Source organism: Cinclus cinclus, chromosome 16 (genome assembly GCF_963662255.1).
Source record: "Cinclus cinclus chromosome 16, bCinCin1.1, whole genome shotgun sequence".
In the NCBI taxonomy this organism is placed as follows: Eukaryota; Metazoa; Chordata; class Aves; order Passeriformes; family Cinclidae; genus Cinclus; species Cinclus cinclus.
Window position 1 is genome coordinate 8,901,546 of NC_085061.1, and position 18,036 is coordinate 8,919,581.

Here is an 18,036-nt window from a genome sequence, read left to right on the forward strand (position 1 = left end):
TATAGCAATTAAGATGACAAGCTGAGCAGAGAGGGGTTAGGAGTTACTGGATAAGACTTGCTTATTGCTTGATCAAGCACAGAGCCCAGCTCTGTAAAAATGTTCAAGAGCTGGTTGTCAACACAGTTTGTGAACCTGCATGTGTGGGAACGAGGAGACAAGCTAGTTAGACTTCATATTAAATGATTAAGACCATTAAATGGTCTTAATTAATGCAAAAAAACTTAAAAAGCATCAACAACTCCCATTCAAAATAAGCTTTATTCTGCTCCCCAGTTAAACCAACTTCATAGGTGGACTGAGAAATGGAAATCATCTGTGATTTACATATTCAAGAGAAAGAGAAGCCTCCTTTTAAGGAAGTGGCTGTTTTCACAGCACATCCTTAAAAAAAAGAAAATCATACCATTTATGCATTCTTTTGTCAAGTAAGCTCTCCCCATCCCCTGCCACAAAAAAAACCCCAAAACAACAACAACAAAACATTGTTTTGTCATGATTAGTTTTACAAGTACAGCCTTCCATAAAATACATTAACACTGGGAATGAATCTACTCCATTTAAAAAACAAATGCAGTAATATTCTAAAAGGGGAAAAATTATTTTAAAATAATTCTCTACTCATATACACTTCTCTAGCATAAAAAGGCTTTTCAGGTCAAAAAAGCATTTCTAAATTAGTAACAGCTGATATATTAATATAGAAAAATAAAACAATAAAAAAAATCACTAACACCCAAGGCACCTTAGTGAAGGGAGGTTTGTAAAGAAGTAAAACCTACCTATCAAGATGTTAGAACTAGAAACTTGATCAGGTTTGGCCTCCTACAAACGCCAGCCACTATGGGGTTTAAAAAAAATTAAAAAATATTACGTCTACATGCCATTAGCTCTGGGATCTCCTGAGCACTCTCAGAACTAGACATGTCTCACCTTTAACCATGACCTGTTCTGAATGAGAAATCATTGCTTACAGAAATATCTTGCCACTACAGAGGCAGGCTTTTGTGCAGCAACATTCTGGTCACCAAACATCCCACGAGGAGCTGAGCAGCTTCCCTGCAGAAATACACCTTTCTCCACATAAAAATAGTCCTTTAATTTGGGTGACTGCAAGCACAAATACCCATGGTAGAAAGCAGAATTCCAGCCAGAACTGGTGGTGTATTAACACCAAAAGTGAAAGCCTGAGGAGCTACACAGTGAATACTGCTGCATTGTAGGCATCAGGACAATGGCTTTGGCAGTGTCAAAAGCAACCTTCAAGGAGCTATTTACAGTAGCTGATGCAGGAAGCAATTCCCAGTCCTGCACTGCCACAGACAGCATTGCTTTGTCACCCACAGAACTTGCCTAGAGGCCACACTGGAAGCCACTGCCAATTGTGACTTCTTGTTCAGTTCTCACCTACCCTGACACTGCTGTCTGCTTGCTCATTGATATTCTCTTTAAAACTAAAGTTTGAAATACATTTCTTCTCCTTTCCCAAAGCCAGCAAGACTTTTCATAGCAGCATCTTGACAACGCTTTGTGAGGGATGGCTCACAGGTCCTGGAACGTGTGAAGGCCGTGATCCGAACTCCAGGCGTTTCACCAACCTGCAAATGCAAAACTGAAGTCAGGGCATTTCTCACTCAGAGTAACCATGCTCAGAATAACTGCTCACTTCCAGAACAAACCACTCAGCTGACATCAGAGAGCAGCACTCTAAGCATTGCATGAACCCATTCCTTAACTGGGCTGAGTTTTCACTGTAACACAGAGCTCCATTTCCCTTTGAGTACTGAACACTATCTTTTACAGGTCTTGGAATTTCAGTTTAGCATTGCAGAAGTAGATAGATAATCAGCTGCATGAATATGTAAATGTATGGCCCGTGAGGCTTTCTTGTAGGAGCTTTCATGAGGTTTCTCCCCAGACTAAGAGAGCAAGTAAAATCTGGAACATTCCTTCTAAACAATAATATTGGGTACCAGGACAAATCAGCACAAGGGTAAATAATGAAGATTGAAACAAAAATTAAGCTACACAGAACCTAAAGAATGAACAGGACAGAATTGGCAGAGTTTAAGCAGACACTAAATGGCAATTTGCAATAACTTTCCTGATTTTTCTTCATTTGATTAAAAAAAGATAACCAGTTCAAACATTCAGAGAAATTTGTACCTTGCATAAGGTAACTTCCTGTCAGCTGCTACTTAAAAACACATCTAAGCAACTGTAAAGCATTCTCAATGGACCCACTACTCACCTTTTTTCCAGTTCTCCCACAAGTGGGAATCTTAACTATCCTTAACTACATCTTCACTATACTTAACTATCTTAACTACATCACTTGTACAAGAACATAAAGCATAAAACAAATTGAACCAATAAGCAAGAACTGTTGTACTTGGACCCATTTAAACAACAATTTATAACAAAACACATCTTGCACTTGCTTCAGACTTGAGGTATTCAAAACTTGATTGCAGCTAGCCTTCGAATTTCAGCAGCTAGTGACTCCGAATTTTAAACTGACCTGAAACATTCAAGTCATAATCCTGAATAATTTAATTTCACATACTTTGAAAACAAATCTGTCTCTACCAAAACAAAGACTAATATACTAAATGCCAGTCCCCAAGTTCCAACACCCACAGCTGTCACTAAGACACCAGCAGAGCCCAGCACTCACCCTGTATCACAAAGAGGCTGATGAGGACTCAGGCGTGTTTCAAGGACATCTCTGTTCATGTACATGGACACTGAAGGTCTGTTTGGAGACTGGTCATACACAAAGTTTCGGCAAGATGCAAGCTTAGACTCCAAAGCCTGAAGTAAACAGACGAGGCAAGTGTCAGATTGATCATTCTCTGTCAGAAGATGGCATTGTGGCACATCAAAATGTCACTGAAGTGTGTAGGTTTGGGGTATTTTTCTTTCTTTAAGAGTGAGTTGTCCAGTAGAGGAACCTGCTAGACACCAGTGCCACATGAGTTCTGAATTTGTGAAGAGATAAGACAGTCATCTCTCTAACAATTAATCTCTGTTTCTCTAGGGAGCTGATGCTCTTCACCAGAAGGAACACAAAACCTTCACCTTCCTCAGAGATTTTTACATCTTCCTTACAGGCATATATTTTTAAATTACTAAACATTTATATGAGGTATCAGTTTCCCTAGATATGTATTAGGTAGTACACCAGAGGGAAAAAGCCACAGATATCTTATTCTACATCACATGCTCCCATTCTAGATCACTCTACTGAGTTCCTTTTTGGCTGCACCAGCTCTGCAGCTCAGCCCATCAAAGTCTCATACAAATGCTTGAGAAACAACACAGCACTGAGGCATAAGGGATGAAACACAAGTAATGGGATAACTTTCCCAGCATCAGCACTACCTTAAATATCAAACTACAGGTTAGCAGGACATTAGCCCTTGCTCAAAAGACCACCAGACTCTTAAGGCAAACTTCACCAGAAGCCTTTTGTACAGCAGGTACCAGCCTGCTAGCTTCTCTGCTTTTCATGAGAACAGATCCCTTCTCAATTTACTCATGCTGACTTATTTTTTCTGCACATGCACTTCCAGAAATTCACAGAGGGAGATCTTATCCCCATCTAGATTAGAACTCAGAAGAACTAGCATGGTTCATTTTTGTATGGGGGTTGGTCAGAAACATTTGGAGTCCAGACCAATCCCAAGGCCACACTTAAGTAACCTGGGGGCACAAGACTCTTTTCAGGCTCCCCTGAACAGCAGAACAAGTAGTGCTGGCCAGTTTCCAAGAGCACCAGCTTTCCAAAAGCATTGCCTGGCAGGTCATCACTCACCCCCACTTTTCGCAGCAAGTCTCCCACAATATTAAGTGCAGATATTCTTGCAGCTGGTGTGAGAGGGGTTGCACCATAACTGTCCTCAAGACCTACATGGCAGGTTAAAGAAGGATATATCACTCATGGAAAGAAAAAAAAATAATAAAGTAAAATTGACCCTACTGTCTTAGAGAAGACAATTCAAGGAAAACGATTAAAGATCACACAGGTTTTTAAAACCCTCCCCCTTAATTAGGCCAACATCTCTAGGACAGTTGTGAACTAATAGAAAGTCCCAACAGCTCATCTTATCCCTCATTACTACCAGACAGTTCAAGTCAATTGGAAATGAACAGACTATGAATAAATTCAAAAAAATCCCAGTATATGAATACAGAGACCATGGTGATTTGCTTTAGATGACACTACACTACACACTCAATTCTGTGGCTAAAGGAGGAATGAATATAAGGGAGCAAACTGCAGCAAAAACAAGAGCATCAAATGGTATTTGTGAGCTTGTTCCCTGCCAGTCACCTCTCCTGAACATCCCAGAGGTGGGTATGCTGATGGGTGTCCGGCGCATTGCAGGTGTTGAGGGCACAGATAAGGAGGCCTGAACTGCAGTGTCTGTTCTTTCTGCTTCCAGGGGAGCTCTCATTGGTGTTTTGGGCTTCTCCTGTTTCTGCTGCACAGCAAGCTCTTGGCGTAGATCTATGAAAGAAGCAACACATAGCAAGTGCTGGAGCATGCAAACACTAAGATAAAAAAAAGGAGGCAGTCTTTTGCTCAAAAGATTTTTCTCCTCATGGAGGTGAGGTAAAGTCACTTATCCTTGTAAAAGATTACTCCAGACATACCTTCAACGTCCAGATAACGAAAGGTCTTTCTAAGATTGTGACTCAAGATGTTTTAGGAGTATTAGTTCAGTTGCTATTACCTGGCTTTCATTTTCAAACCCTTTCATGAAGCTCCCCTTTAGACAGAGAACTGACTCCTTTCCAAATGTCACAGGCTGGTAAACAAAGGCACATCAAGTTTGAGGTTTGGCAAACCTTAGCTACATTCTGGCTCTCTGCAAGGTTGAGATCCGACCTGTTGTACCCTTTTCTATCCTGATTTCCACATGAAATGGAGCTGAGGCCAGGTGGAAGCCATATCATTATCTAGCCAAGGGATAGAGCACTTCTGTCCCACAGCCTGATACCACTCAAGGACACAGAATCCAAGATCTGAAAACAGTCACTTATCCAGCTCCAGGATAAACCCAGGCTCACCCAGCCTTGTTGACAGACACCAAAAAGCCAGCGTGTTCAAAGGCAACCAGAAGTCAGTCACAGCCCTCCTGTTCTACTTCCCCATTAGTGCTTGACTCCACTTTCCAAGGCCAGGAAACAATGAGGTTAATGTGTATTAAAGCTGACCTTCATGGGAAGTCACACAAGCACATGCCCCAGCTGGACTGGCTCAACTCCCTGAAGCCCTGATTAGGAGAAGGCTGGAACAGACTTTTATTTCTGCAAGTGCTCTGGAACAATGCCAGGAGTTCAAGGAGTGGAGGCAGAACATTCCTAAGTTTCCTTATTTGTTTCAACATTTCAGATAGCAGGTTTTAAAGAAGCGAAGTTAAAAGCCCAGCTCTAAGGCATATAGAGAGGACTGAACAGCTACAAGGCAGCAGGAGAGAGATACAAATAACTTCTGCTTAACCTCTAGCTTCATCTTTCAGACGCTGCACAGACTCCAGAAGATTTTCTTTCTCATCCAGCTCACTCTCCAGAAAAGCGTTTCTTTCAATAGCCTGGTTTAAGCGCTGTTCAAAATCCTCCAGGGACATTATAGTGGCTCTGAAAAAGAGTGCATTAGTTGTCACTACCAGATCCTTCAAGCAAATGGAGGACTCCCTCTCTCACAAGAAAATGGACACTAGTATTTTTGTTTAGTTTGCTTTGTTTTATTATTATTTTTTAGTTTGTAAGATATGAAAGAGTGCAGTCAGGGGAGTGGAAGAGGCAAAAAAAATTTATCACATTGCCCATCTGCAACAAATCTCTTCAACACAATCATCAGACAAGTGATAGCTCAAAATGACAACGCTAAGAAATACTGTCACAAACAGCTCAGTGCCACCATGCTTGCAGGGCAGAATAGAGGTGGGGAAAAAAAAAAAAAAAAAAAACAACAGAAAAAGCAGATCACCTTTTTGCTCTTTCCAAATCATCATTTTCTTGCTCGAGTTCTCGAATGTATTTCTGAAGCTGCTCTTTAATAGCTCTTGTCTGTGCCAAGTCATCTTCCAGTGCAGAGATTTGCCTGTATCCTTCCGAATGCTGCATTTCAATCTTTTCCTACTCAAAGGCAAATCAAACAGCACAGCAGGTACTTAACAACACATGTTCTCTTTTTGCAGCATTGTCTGAGCCACATAAAAGCCAGAGACAGATGCTCTGAAATTTTTGAGAAACATCACTTTACATATGATAAAATGCCAAGAAATTCAATTGCTCACATACTTCTGGGCTGCCAGCAGACAAGAGCTCTTCCTGTCACTCTTTATCAAACAGAAGTGCTGGGGAACAGTTCCCAACACTCACAGCACAGGGCCATTCCTTCCCTCTCCCAGCCAGCCTGATTCAGCACAATTTCTTAGAATACACAAAGCAGAATGCAAGAGAAGCCACTTATTTTCTACCCTAATATCAAGTCAGGCAGTATTTAGGAGCCAAAGTAACAAGAATAAAAAAATAATTCAAAGTGTCATCCTGTTCAATGCTGCTGTACGTAAATCAGCAGGATTCTGCACTGCCCATGTGGTTTTATTAGCCCAAAGCAGGTTCAGAATTCTAGATGACAGAACATTTCAGGTACAGGTACACTTTGGATGGGAACCTAAACCAAACTCTGTCTCCCCTACACCACAAGGGTACATTTAAGACAGGCATAGGCAGGGAAGAAGATTTAGCTTCCACATCAGATCTCTCTCTCCTGCACTGCCACTAAATATGGAGTTAGTTCCACAGTATGTAACATGGAAAGCTTTCCTATGTGACAGGGAAAGCTCCACACCACACTATTACAATGCTTTACACTCAACCACCTTGCTACCAGACCACTTCAACATGCCAGAGGTTTTTCAGAAACTCCAAGATTGCTGTGTAGGCAACATTCCTGAAGTGCTCTCCAGACAGAATTCAAGTACAAAACACTTGAAATCACTGGAAACAAATCCATGCTCTGGAATTTGAAAGCCATGGCAAGTAGTCTAGTATGAATGATTATGTGAAGACAGCTAGTTTAGGACATGAAGTGCACAAAGACGAGGGAAAGAGACATCCATCTTGAACTAAGAAATCCTTATTTGACTGCGGTGTGGCAACACTGCTGTAATTCCAAATCTCTGAGACACAGTTAAGAGCCTCTAAGCTCCAAGAGGCAGATTATTTTCAATTAGTTTCTCAGGACTCTCTAAACTAACCCCCCAAAGAACTATTCCCATCAGTTTTTAGGTAGTGTGAGCTCTGATTTCTGAGTGGGAGCAGGCACACACACTGGGCTGGTCAGCTCAGAGCCACAAGCTGTGTGGGCCTGGCAAAGTTCACTGGTGTTGACCTAGATGCAGATCCCAACCCCTGATGGGCTCAGTTGACACTGCTGCTCAATAGCTTCATGAAATTAATGCTTTGCTCTTGAATTGATTCAGATAAAAGACCAGAACTGCAAGGTCTAAGCCTTTGTTTTTAGCCAATTGTAATAAACTATCAGCTGATCTGGCATTCAATGGTGGCTCTGTTCCTTAACTGCAGGCTGTTACTGCAGTTTTCAGGCAGCATGAATAGACAATGGTTGAATGGTTTATTTTAAGCAGAATATATTTTAAGAAAGCTATCTACTGTGAAGAATAACTTCGTATTTTCTAAAATATGGCCACCCTCCACTTTTTGAGGCTCTGTATTGGTTCTACTATGCTCACTCTTCACTGTTTTTCCTGATTCACTGGCCCTTCCTCTCATTCCAGCTACTCTAAAGAAAGAAAATAGTCTACACACTCCTGAATTAAATTAACTATGGGCTTTATTTTAAAAACTTTTATCTTCTCCCCAAACCCATCAGCTTCCATGGGTTTACGTGGCTACCTGGAACAGCAGACCAATACTCCATGTAACATGCACAACATTTAATATTTCTAAGGTGCTACAAAAAAGAACAAGGATTAAAGCAGCATAAATACAATGAAACAAGTCTTGTAGGTTTTGCTATCAAAAAGCAGGGAGTAAAGGAAATGGCTAAACTGGTGCTAGAGGGACAGGACATCTGCCTGGAACAGAAGAGTATTTCCTTAAGACAGTAATTTGGACAACAGTTTAAACAAAAGGCATTGCAAAACTGGATCCTTCATTCATAAGTGATTAATCACTTATACAAATACCTTCACTCCCATTAGCTCATTATTGCATCCAATTGAATTGAAGTGCAATTACATTAACCTCTGCTTCCACAGAGATTGAGCTAGCCCTACAAAACACAGTGTAGTATTTCTTGGTTGAGTGTAACATCTGTAAAAAAATGGCCTAAATTAAAACTTTAAGAAGTCACACCAATTTCAGTGACAATTTTTTTCCAAACTTAAGAGAACTTACCCGTATTTCCTGAACCTATCAATTAGCACAGCACCATCTTTGAGAGACTGAAATGAGGCACTCACCACTCTTCATACTCTACAAAGCTTCATTGTTTCTTAAGCCACTATGTTAAGAAGCCCCATCTCAATAGGGTCATATCCTTTATGTTTTATAGTTCTGGAAGTTAATGCCTTTCTGCTGGTTCTTAGTTTCACAGAACACTAACCAAGTTCAATGAGGGTAACTCATTTTTCTCTATGGACAGACAGATTCAGTAACAAAACCAGGACTGAAACTGCTTTATGACACTCAGTTCTATGTGTTACCCACCAGCTGCTGCTTTCCATCTTATCTGAAATGTCAGCTAATAAATACACAACTATATAAAAAGGGTTTAAAACTGAGTTTCCTTAAGTAATGCAAAAACACAGCTGCAGCGTTCATACTTTGATTGTTCTGCAAAATCATCTGTGACTGCATGATGCAGATAGCAAGAAAGCTATGAACAAAAGCACTAAATAGATGGAAGAAGGAATAGAACAACGGCTCTCTTGTGCTCACACTTAGTCTCCACTCCACTGTGAACAATTTTCTCCCATCTGAAATCTATCCCGAGACACAGCCACAACCTGTGAACAAGGCTCCAGACACACTACCAAAGCAGACAACACATTGGCATTTCTTTACTTTTCAAGTCTTTCCTTTCTGCAGTCTTCAGATCAATTTTTCTGCAATGCTGAGGTGACACCACAGGGCAGAGTCTGCAAACACCTGCCCTGTTCACCTGTGCACTGAGGATATGCACACACCATGCACCACCAGCTCTCACCTTCACTGACTCCAGCTCCATCCTCAGACGGTTGTTTTCTGACAGGAGGTCTCTGTTCCTGGACTCTGTTTGCTGCAGCTGAGTCTCCAGTTCAGCTTCATACTCTCGGCTCCCCTCTTGGAATTCTCGCAATTCCTCCTGTGTATTCTCAGCACTAGAGAGAAATTCCAGCAACAGAACTCATCATGAACAACGAAAAAAGCATCCCTTGTACACTCAAGGTAAAAACAACACTGCACTTGAACTCAGAAGGCTATATGCTCTTCTCCAACATATGTATTCAACAGGAAGAGAGAAACATATGCAAATGTTTCCTGCCACGCATGGAAAGTTACCCCATAGCAAACTGGTAAACAAATTTAAAAAGTCCAAATAGACAGAAAAACCACGGAGTCTGTCTTCACATTGTAGATGTTGAGGATCTGTGGCATCTCTTTAGTTTGTCAATTGTCCACTGCCATTGCACATTTAATCCATTATTCAATTCTATTATTTATTTGGAAATATCAACAAAGCTGTTACTGATTAGCAACAAAAAGTGAGGAATAGAGATAAAGACAAAAGGAAGTGGTTTATATTCTTGAACAATTATATTGCAAAAATACTCCAGCAAGCTAAACAAGCAACAATGAAATATCTGTGTCTCTGCATGAAGTGTTATGCACCTTATCCACCCACTTGGAGGAATGAAGCCACTGCCTTACCACTGCTTGTATTTCATAGCCAACTCCTTCCAGTATCTGGTTTCTTCTTCTACTGAGCTAAAGTGATGTCCTTCTGAGTCTTCCATAATGAGTCCTCAAAGTCTAAAATTCCTGTTTCATTTCACCCCCTGAAAAATTAAAGGGTCAAGCATAAGAGCTAAGGCAGTGAACAGCCTCATCCTCCTTGCTGCAGAGCAGAACACCCCTCCTCCCACACAGTGACCGCTTGCCTGGAGACCAGCCTTTACAGGGCTCTATCAGACCATAAATGTGGAAGAATTCCTGTTAAGTCACTTTCCCCAGTTCTCCCAAGGCTGCTGCAGGCTTACACCACATTGCCAAGAACGAGGCGCCTTCAGCACCTCTAACTACACAAAACCCCAAACTGAGCTGCAGCTGTCCCAGTACACAGAGAACACAAGGGAAAGAAGACATCTCCTCACACAACTTCAGCTCCAAACACACTGCAATCCAACAGCCCTAAAGACACCTATCATGAAATTAAAGAGAAACTTCAAAGAGACAGAGATTAGGTACTCAAGATACTGATTTCCTCAGTTAACATTTAAAGGAACACATAAGCTTTTTATGGACATAATTGCTGGACACGTGAAAAATTTCTTCCTAGGTCAACACAGACAAAGCCACCCAAGTTTAAACCTGAAATATCAAAATCCATATATGGCTACAATATATCTGTATACCTCAGAGAGCCTCAGGAGAAGGGAAGGTTAAAGCACCCCAGAGGTTTTACCAGGATACCACTGGCTTGGTTAAGTATGCAGATAAAATTGCAGCAATACAGCTGTCCCTGTGCCAGCACAAACCCAGTCACAGGACACAGTCCCAAATGGGACACATGAAAGAGCAACAGAGGAATCAAGAACCTTAAGTTGGTCATTCCCACTTGAGAACTTAAGTATCTAAACACCACAATTAAAATAAATGCCCTGTGATGTGCATGACACCGTCAAACGGATCAGCAGCAAACATCATTTCATACAAGTTAAGTCTTGACAACGGAGAAACATCAAACCTAGTGCTCTGCATAATTTGCCCATGTCCATCCCTGTGTGAGGCAAAGACTCCACTCAGACATTATCAATTTAACCAAATTGATACCAAATAGGATCAAGAACAGCAAACAGGTGGAACTGAACAATTAATGAAGGTGGCTGTTGTCAGAATACTTCATCACAGAAATCTAATGACTGAAGAAACACAGTTCTACCAAGTTTCAACTCCAGTTCTGCTAAGCAAAACATTTCCTAGAGGTAATTCTGATGGAACAAAGAAGAAGAGATGGCTGAAGCCTTCAAAAACAACTTAGATGTCAGCCCTGCCTTCTACTCTTATTTATGATACTCATAAAATAGTGGAGTAGACCCTCTGAGCAGCATGTCTTAGCTAAAGACAATGTGCATACACTGCACATCTAGTGAACTCTATGGAAGAATATATCTCTAACCTGTGTCAAGATCTTCCTCTCCAAAAAAGCCTTCTGGTAAAAACAGGATTAAGTAACAGCCACCTAATCAGAAACTCTACTGAGACAAATCCAAGTAGTTCTTACCTCTACTACGGACAAAAGCACTCAAAGTAGTCTGGCAATCTAAAGGCCAATGCTTACATACCTGAGCAATACCACAAAGCCCAATTCCTCTTCACAGCCCAAGTAACTACCAGATCATTGAGCAAGGAGTAAGCAGAGTCACAGCTGAGTGGGGCTATGTCTGCATACCTCAGTGCACAGTATCAGCTACACACTCACAGAAATTATATTGTTATTTAAAAGGGGAGTTGGCAGGTGAGAAGAAAAGTTATTAAGCCTTAGTTTTTATAGCTGAGTTTAACACAAAATGTTCATTAGACAAAGCTACATGTGTTCCTTCAAACAAATAAAAGCACTATATAATGTATTGACACATTCCCAGCATTAGGTCTCAAGGCTAAAGAATGCACTGGGCAAAAAAAAAGAGGAAAAAGAAAAAAGACTGAGCAAGGAGTGATTTTCCAAATAGTACTCTTGCCCATTAAAAAGAAAATCATGACCAAGCATAATTAACATTCTTGACCCAGGATAGTTTATGTCACATCTACTCTGTTATTTTTAAGTGAGCTGAAAATGCCTTTGATGTTAATAAGCATGTCCTTCTGCTCAAGGCACTGTGTACACACACACACACCGATCCTTGCAGCACACTTGTGAAGAAAAGAATCCAAAAAGGACTTTTTCTGACACAACCGTTATAATAAATCCAATATCTGTCTTTGGACAGTCAACAGAAATAATTCAGGGAAGATAAAGATGAGCTAAAAGACATCTTGCTCTGAAAAGCTTTCAAACAACCCTTTGGAACAAAAAGACAACTTCCATCAGTTTAAAAATCTTGAATATGCTCAGATCTGGCTCCTGTGTTATCATATTACACTTTGGAAGAACTAAAAGACTGTATAATTGGCATTTTTTGATATTTTAGGGCCGCACAGAGAAGAACTTGCCCTAAGTGATGCATATAATCCATAAGGTTTTCAGAGAACCCTGTGAACCTGCTGCACCCTTCGGTGCCAGGTATGTATGTCTTTGTGAACATGACATTATGGCCCACTGAGGACATAATCCATTAAGAGTTTGCTCTGCTTCATGATTACCATTACTAAATAGTACTTCCAATTTAAAATTAATTGTTCAACTGCAAATGCATAGAAGGGCAGGGGACCTGTACTTATTCCAGAGATGTGGCTACTGTTCAGTGCCACAGGCACACATTTTTTGCTGCAACGCTCAAGGAAGACCTGATAGCTTCCTTCCCTGCACTACATCTTACCTCAAACTAACCAAAAATGAAAAATACAAACTTAAACTGAAAAGAAAAATTCCAAGTTTGAGACGAAGTATTCAATATTTTTAAATTTTTTTTTCTGAAATTTGTCTAAGAAGAGTACAAATAAAAACCATGTAAGTCTTGTTAAACTATCTGTAGAAAGGCTAGGGCTATGACTGGTTTTCCCCTGCTGCTTTCTTCCCTTGATTTTTAATAACTTGGAGACAACATGCAAAAATGCCTGAAGAGAAATAAATCAGAAACTCCTTATTGTCTGGGCTCGCTACAAAAGCAGGGAGAGCAAAGGGGGGTAACGGAGGTTTTAGAAATGCTTTTTTAAACACTGGGAAAGAGGCACACACCGCACCTCGCTTGTTTTCGCACACACGAAGCCAGAAGAGACATCTGGCCAGGGTTCCTGCGTGCAGGCAGCACAAACGCTGGTCACAGGCATTGCAAACCTCCACATCATGCAGGAAGTGGAAGTGATCATGGGTGGGGACTGGAATTTTGCAATGAGAAAAAACACGGCGGCATAAATGCTATAGAAAACAATTTCGTACGGGTGAGAGCAGAATTGCAAAATTCTTAAGGAAAAAGCAAGTATCAAGAAAAGCGACACACAAAATTATTGAAGGAACTTCAATTTGGGAATCAGTCTGAATTCACCCAAACTCACGAAGGCCCCAACCTAGACTGAAAAAATCCTAGAACAAAGGACTCCGAACAACCCTGATACTGAACTTTTTTAGTCACAAAAGAGCATTTAGCTCGGTAAACAATGCTGGCCTACCTTATAGTCCAAGTCAAAAAAAATCGTATTGTAATAAAAAGTAAAACAGTACAACTACCGAAATATCCATGCCAGAGATGAAGACGCTCCTATTAGACATATTCTTCCTAAATTTAAAGCAAAACCAACCACCTCTTTGCTCCCAAAAAGTAGCTTTCCCATCCTATGAAAACGAGATTTGCTTAAATATTCCCCTTGAAAGGATCCTCCCGTAGCACAGGGACCTGTTTTCTTTTGTTTAAGCCGTACAAAAGAAAATCACCACAAAAGAGAAAGAAAAGGGAGAAGTCACGGGAGCACCAGGATCACTACAGAATCCCACAGCCAGCACTGAAAAGTTATCAGCTTCTCCGGCGCTTCTCTACCAAAAGGCTGAATTCAGCAAAACGCTCCTCTTCTCAGTTACCGTCCCAGCTCCGACACTTTCAACTTTCCCGTGACTCCTGAGGAAACTGCACACATTTCTCCACTGAAACGCCTGACCTTGATGGTTCCAGCTGCAAGCCAAGAGGTCAGCGGGGCAGCTGACCCGAATCCCATTCCCATGCGGAGCACGAAGCTGGGCGGGGGCTAAACCAGCGGCTACAGCTCCCACGCTCCCACCAGCGCCCGCACCAGCAACTCCAGAAGCAGGAGGGGATCAGGTCCTCGCGGGGCCGCAGCCGGGCAGGGTCCCGAGTCCCGTATCCCCTGTGCCCTGTTCCCCGGTCCCGCTGCCCGAGCCGAGCCGAGCCGAGCCGAGCCGGGCTCTCACCGCGCTCCCGCCGCACCCGCACCGCCGCTCCCGGTCCGGCCGGTGCCGCCGCCCCATTGGCTGCCGGTCACGTGCCGCGGGGCGCTCCGCCAATCAGAGCCGCCGGAACGAGCTTCGGAAACTTTGGTGACTTTCAAAAGGCGCCGGGAGGGGGGCGGCTGCGGCCGTTCCCCTTCCCCTTCCCCTTCCCCTTCCCCTTCCCCTTCCCCTTCCCCTTCCCCTTCCCCTTCCCCTTCCCCTTCCCCTTCCCCTTCCCCTTCCCCTTCCCCTTCCGTCAGCCTCGTGAAACCACCCCGTCCATGCTCAATGACCTACATCACTCGCACAAGGCTCCGCATCTTCTGAGGTGTTAACCGTGTACACCAGCACGTGCCGTAATTTTAAAGGCGTAATTGACCTTAAAATTATCTGAGCGAGGAAAAGCATTACATTGTTTTTTTTTTCTCAGTTTAAAAGACTTCCGCGGCAAAAGCAAACAGCGAGACACCGCCCATATCTATTTTTAACGCCAGCCCAACATCTTTAGACCGGAGTGCCCTTCTCCCAACCAAGGACAGGTTTCTGTGCCGCAGTCTATGAAATATTAGATACTTCCACTCATCTCCATCCCAGCATGATGTCATCATTCCCGAAAACAATCCCTGCCATCTGCAGGGCACTGGAGCTCCCGCAGACAATGGAGCAGAGCTCACTGCAGCCCCTGAGTTCCTCACCGTGCCCTCGCAGGTAGGATCGATAGAAGGGGCCTGAGCTATGCCGAGGCTTTTTCAAGAGCCCCGGGTGTGTTCCTGCCAGCCGTGCACACAGACACTCGCTCATTAGTGCTGCCCGGCATTTGTTTCCGGAGCCAAAACAAAAACACAAATTATCACACGTGTATCAGTGCGGCCCACACAGGCAGGGCCATGTGTCACCGAGTGTCACCTCACAGGCCGGCAGCGCCTCCCAAACTGCTGCTGATGGCACCCACGTGCAGCAGCCCGGTCCCAGTTTCATTTACTCTGATGTAACACCAGGCCTGGAGCACAGTCTGCTTCTGAAAAGACTTGTCTAAACTGGAAATACGCCTCTCCGAAAGGTTTTGTGAGGCTGGGACTGTAACTAAGAGGATGGGTGCTTTTCTATAAATATTGCATTAGAATGAATCTGTCCATAACTCAGATAACTTTAACTGAAAAGGGTGAGCAAAACTATTCTACTTTCTTGTCAGGCATTCAGCAAAATAACTATATTTTCAGGTCAGATGTTCAGTAGAAGTAAATGGAGACAAACTACCGTACAGCTATGGAGAGAAAACTAAATAAGGCGTTTTAAAAATTGGGTTAATAGCATTTGCAGTTCTGTCATTACTCAAGAATGTTATTACCAGATAAGTTGAAGAAAATAAACCGCATACAATTGTACTATGTTCCCAGTAATTAAAACAAATGATACATCATTCACAAGTTTGGGACAAAGGACATTTTACTTCAACACTTCAAGCAAATTTTTGAGGATGACTACACAGATTATGTCAAAGGTACATCTGCGTATTTTTTATTTTTCTCCTCTTGAAATACTTGTAAAACTCAGCAAAATTTCTGAGCTTTCAGAGGAAGCTGAGAGCCTCTCACCCAATTCTGAAACAGGGATATAGCACCCTAACAAATGCCAGGGTCTCAGAGGCACTACCAGAGGCACTACTGAACACAAGCAATAAATATTCTTAAAAAAAGGTTACTGTGATCACTGTGACTGTCTTGTTTGCAAGAAGAAAAAGAACACTTGTCTATTTTAAAATTAGAAAAGGAGGAGAAATTACTTTATGCAATTATTTTTAGTTTTCTGATTAATAATTAAATAACTGGAAGATCTTTATGGTGCTAGGACTCATGTGCTGGTAATTTTAATGAGAAGGCCACACTGATTCTTCCAAGAAAACTAAGTGGACAAAAATTTATCCACTGTAAGGTAAGGTTGGAACACCTTATCTTTTGGCATTACGCTTCTGTTGGAAAAAATATTTGCTTTGCTTAGAGAATAATTCATCACACCACCCACTCGATGGATGGAACAGGAGGTGCTCATCAATTGTCATTACAAACTACTGAAGAGCTTTTTTATTTCTTTGAAATGGATTACTGACACCCCTAAAACGTGACAAACGTGTTAGAATATCATATGGCAATACTGATATCACTGAAGAGCAAGTATTTAGCATCAATAAAACCTTTTTTCTGTCTCTTTAAAGATGCTATATAATTCTCTGCAGTCTATATATGTAGAATCAGATTTGCTCATGCTTAAGCAAGAAACAGATTTTTCACTACTTTAAAAACTTTCTGTTATCTTGAACTGACACATTTTTGATGAAACTGTCAAATGCTCATTAATAGCACTGGTTTATTAAGCAGAGCAGAACACGGCAGCTCTCAGCCTTGGCACACAGCAGTGACTCCCCCAGTGACCCTGGCAAGCCTGTCTGTGGCTCTGAGCTTTGTCACTAGGGCTTCTCCTTGCTGCTGGCTGCAGTCTCTTAGGCAAAGGTGCAAGTAAATTCCATCTTAGCCTAATACCACAATTATGATCAAAAGATACTGAGGCACCAAAAGGCACATCCCCACCCTGTGCTGTCACTAACCTCCCTCCTTGAGGGGCTCAGCCACCAGCTAAGGAGCACGCCCAGCCTGGATGACATGGATTGGCTGCATGACTTTGGCCCAGCCTTCCGAGGGAGCTGTTAAACTTCGAGACGGAGCCGTGTCTGTAGAAAGACAACAGGAAAATTAGAAATAGAGGTAGGGTTGTTGAGACAAGGACTACTAGCTGCACAAGGATTCAAGAGGAAAAGTACCAGTGTGGAAAATTAGACAATCCTAAACTGAGCAAACCCCAGTTACCTCTCATGAGTCACCAGTGTCACCACATTAACAGAACAGTGACCCGTGAGTGGATGCCCACAGCTTTCTTGATGTTTCTTTGGCCAGCAGACTTCAGGTGTTTTGCCAAGGGATGAGGACACGCTAATGCCTAATCCAGTGGGTTCTTAGAAGGTTGGGTTTGTTTTTTTTTGTCAGCCAGTTATTGCTTTGCATTTTCGAGCTGTATACATCTGACCTGGGGAATAGCTAATGATGTCCAAAACACCCAGAGAAAGTACAGAGGTCAGACATGTCTGTTAAAATAAGCAAACAGCAGATGTCTGAACTGCATTGGCATTTAATTGCTGTGCTTGGGCTTGGGACTATAAATTGCCTTTAAGGGAACAGGCTTCTAAAAATACAGAAGTGCATATCCCTGACAACCTACCCAGATTCTTTGTGTGTATGAATTAAGTTCTTTGTGAAACCTTAAATTCTGTGCAAGGTGGTCAGAATTGTTACTTACAAGAGCCCAGTTCAGCACCCTGGTGATTCCTTTATTGCCTGCCACATGTCTGAGCCATGACCACACCTGCTCAAGGACCTGCTGGGGGACCAGGCCACTCCACGGGATTTCTTGGAGACCCCTTCTGTTATCCCTTTGTCCTTTCATTCAGTGTGCAAGAACCAAGCAATACTGAGGCAAGATACTCGGTTTTGTTACCATTCTGCAGAACAGGGTGTCGGGCAACTAACATAGGTGCTGCACCTTTGAGGAAACCAGCACAGTGTTTTAAATTTCTATATAACTTCTTCTCAGCAGCTGGTGCAGTGCTGTGTTTTGGATTTGGAATGTGAATGGTGCCATAACAC

The 18,036-nt window shown here is 42.2% G+C and overlaps 1 protein-coding gene across 1 annotated transcript; it reads right to left on the reverse strand.

Annotated features, from left to right (window-relative positions):
• Positions 1-193: 193 nt before the first annotated feature.
• On the reverse strand, positions 194-14,314 carry NDE1 (nudE neurodevelopment protein 1). The gene is made up of 9 exons (XM_062503369.1): positions 14,185-14,314; positions 9,952-10,079; positions 9,248-9,401; positions 5,999-6,147; positions 5,510-5,646; positions 4,337-4,513; positions 3,818-3,909; positions 2,678-2,814; positions 194-1,598 (listed from the first exon to the last, which is right to left on the reverse strand). Exons 2-9 carry the CDS (start codon positions 10,035-10,037, stop codon positions 1,505-1,507), a joined length of 1,026 nt encoding a protein of 341 aa, XP_062359353.1. The 5' UTR covers positions 10,038-10,079; positions 14,185-14,314; the 3' UTR covers positions 194-1,504.
• Positions 14,315-18,036: the final 3,722 nt, after the last annotated feature.

What these genes read in the sequence shown, in the direction of transcription:
- NDE1 (XM_062503369.1), bottom strand. Translation starts at nt 10,037, where the DNA reads ATGGAAGACTCAGAAGGACATCACTTTAGCTCAGTAGAAGAAGAAACC. An exon ending in ACTTGCTGCGAAAAGTGGGG is followed by an intron (nt 2,815 to 3,817) that starts GTGAGTGATGAC and finishes TGTTTACTTCAG; the next exon opens with GCTTTGGAGTCTAAGCTTGC. An exon ending in CAGCCTCTTTGTGATACAGG is followed by an intron (nt 1,599 to 2,677) that starts GTGAGTGCTGGG and finishes TTGCATTTGCAG; the next exon opens with GTTGGTGAAACGCCTGGAGT.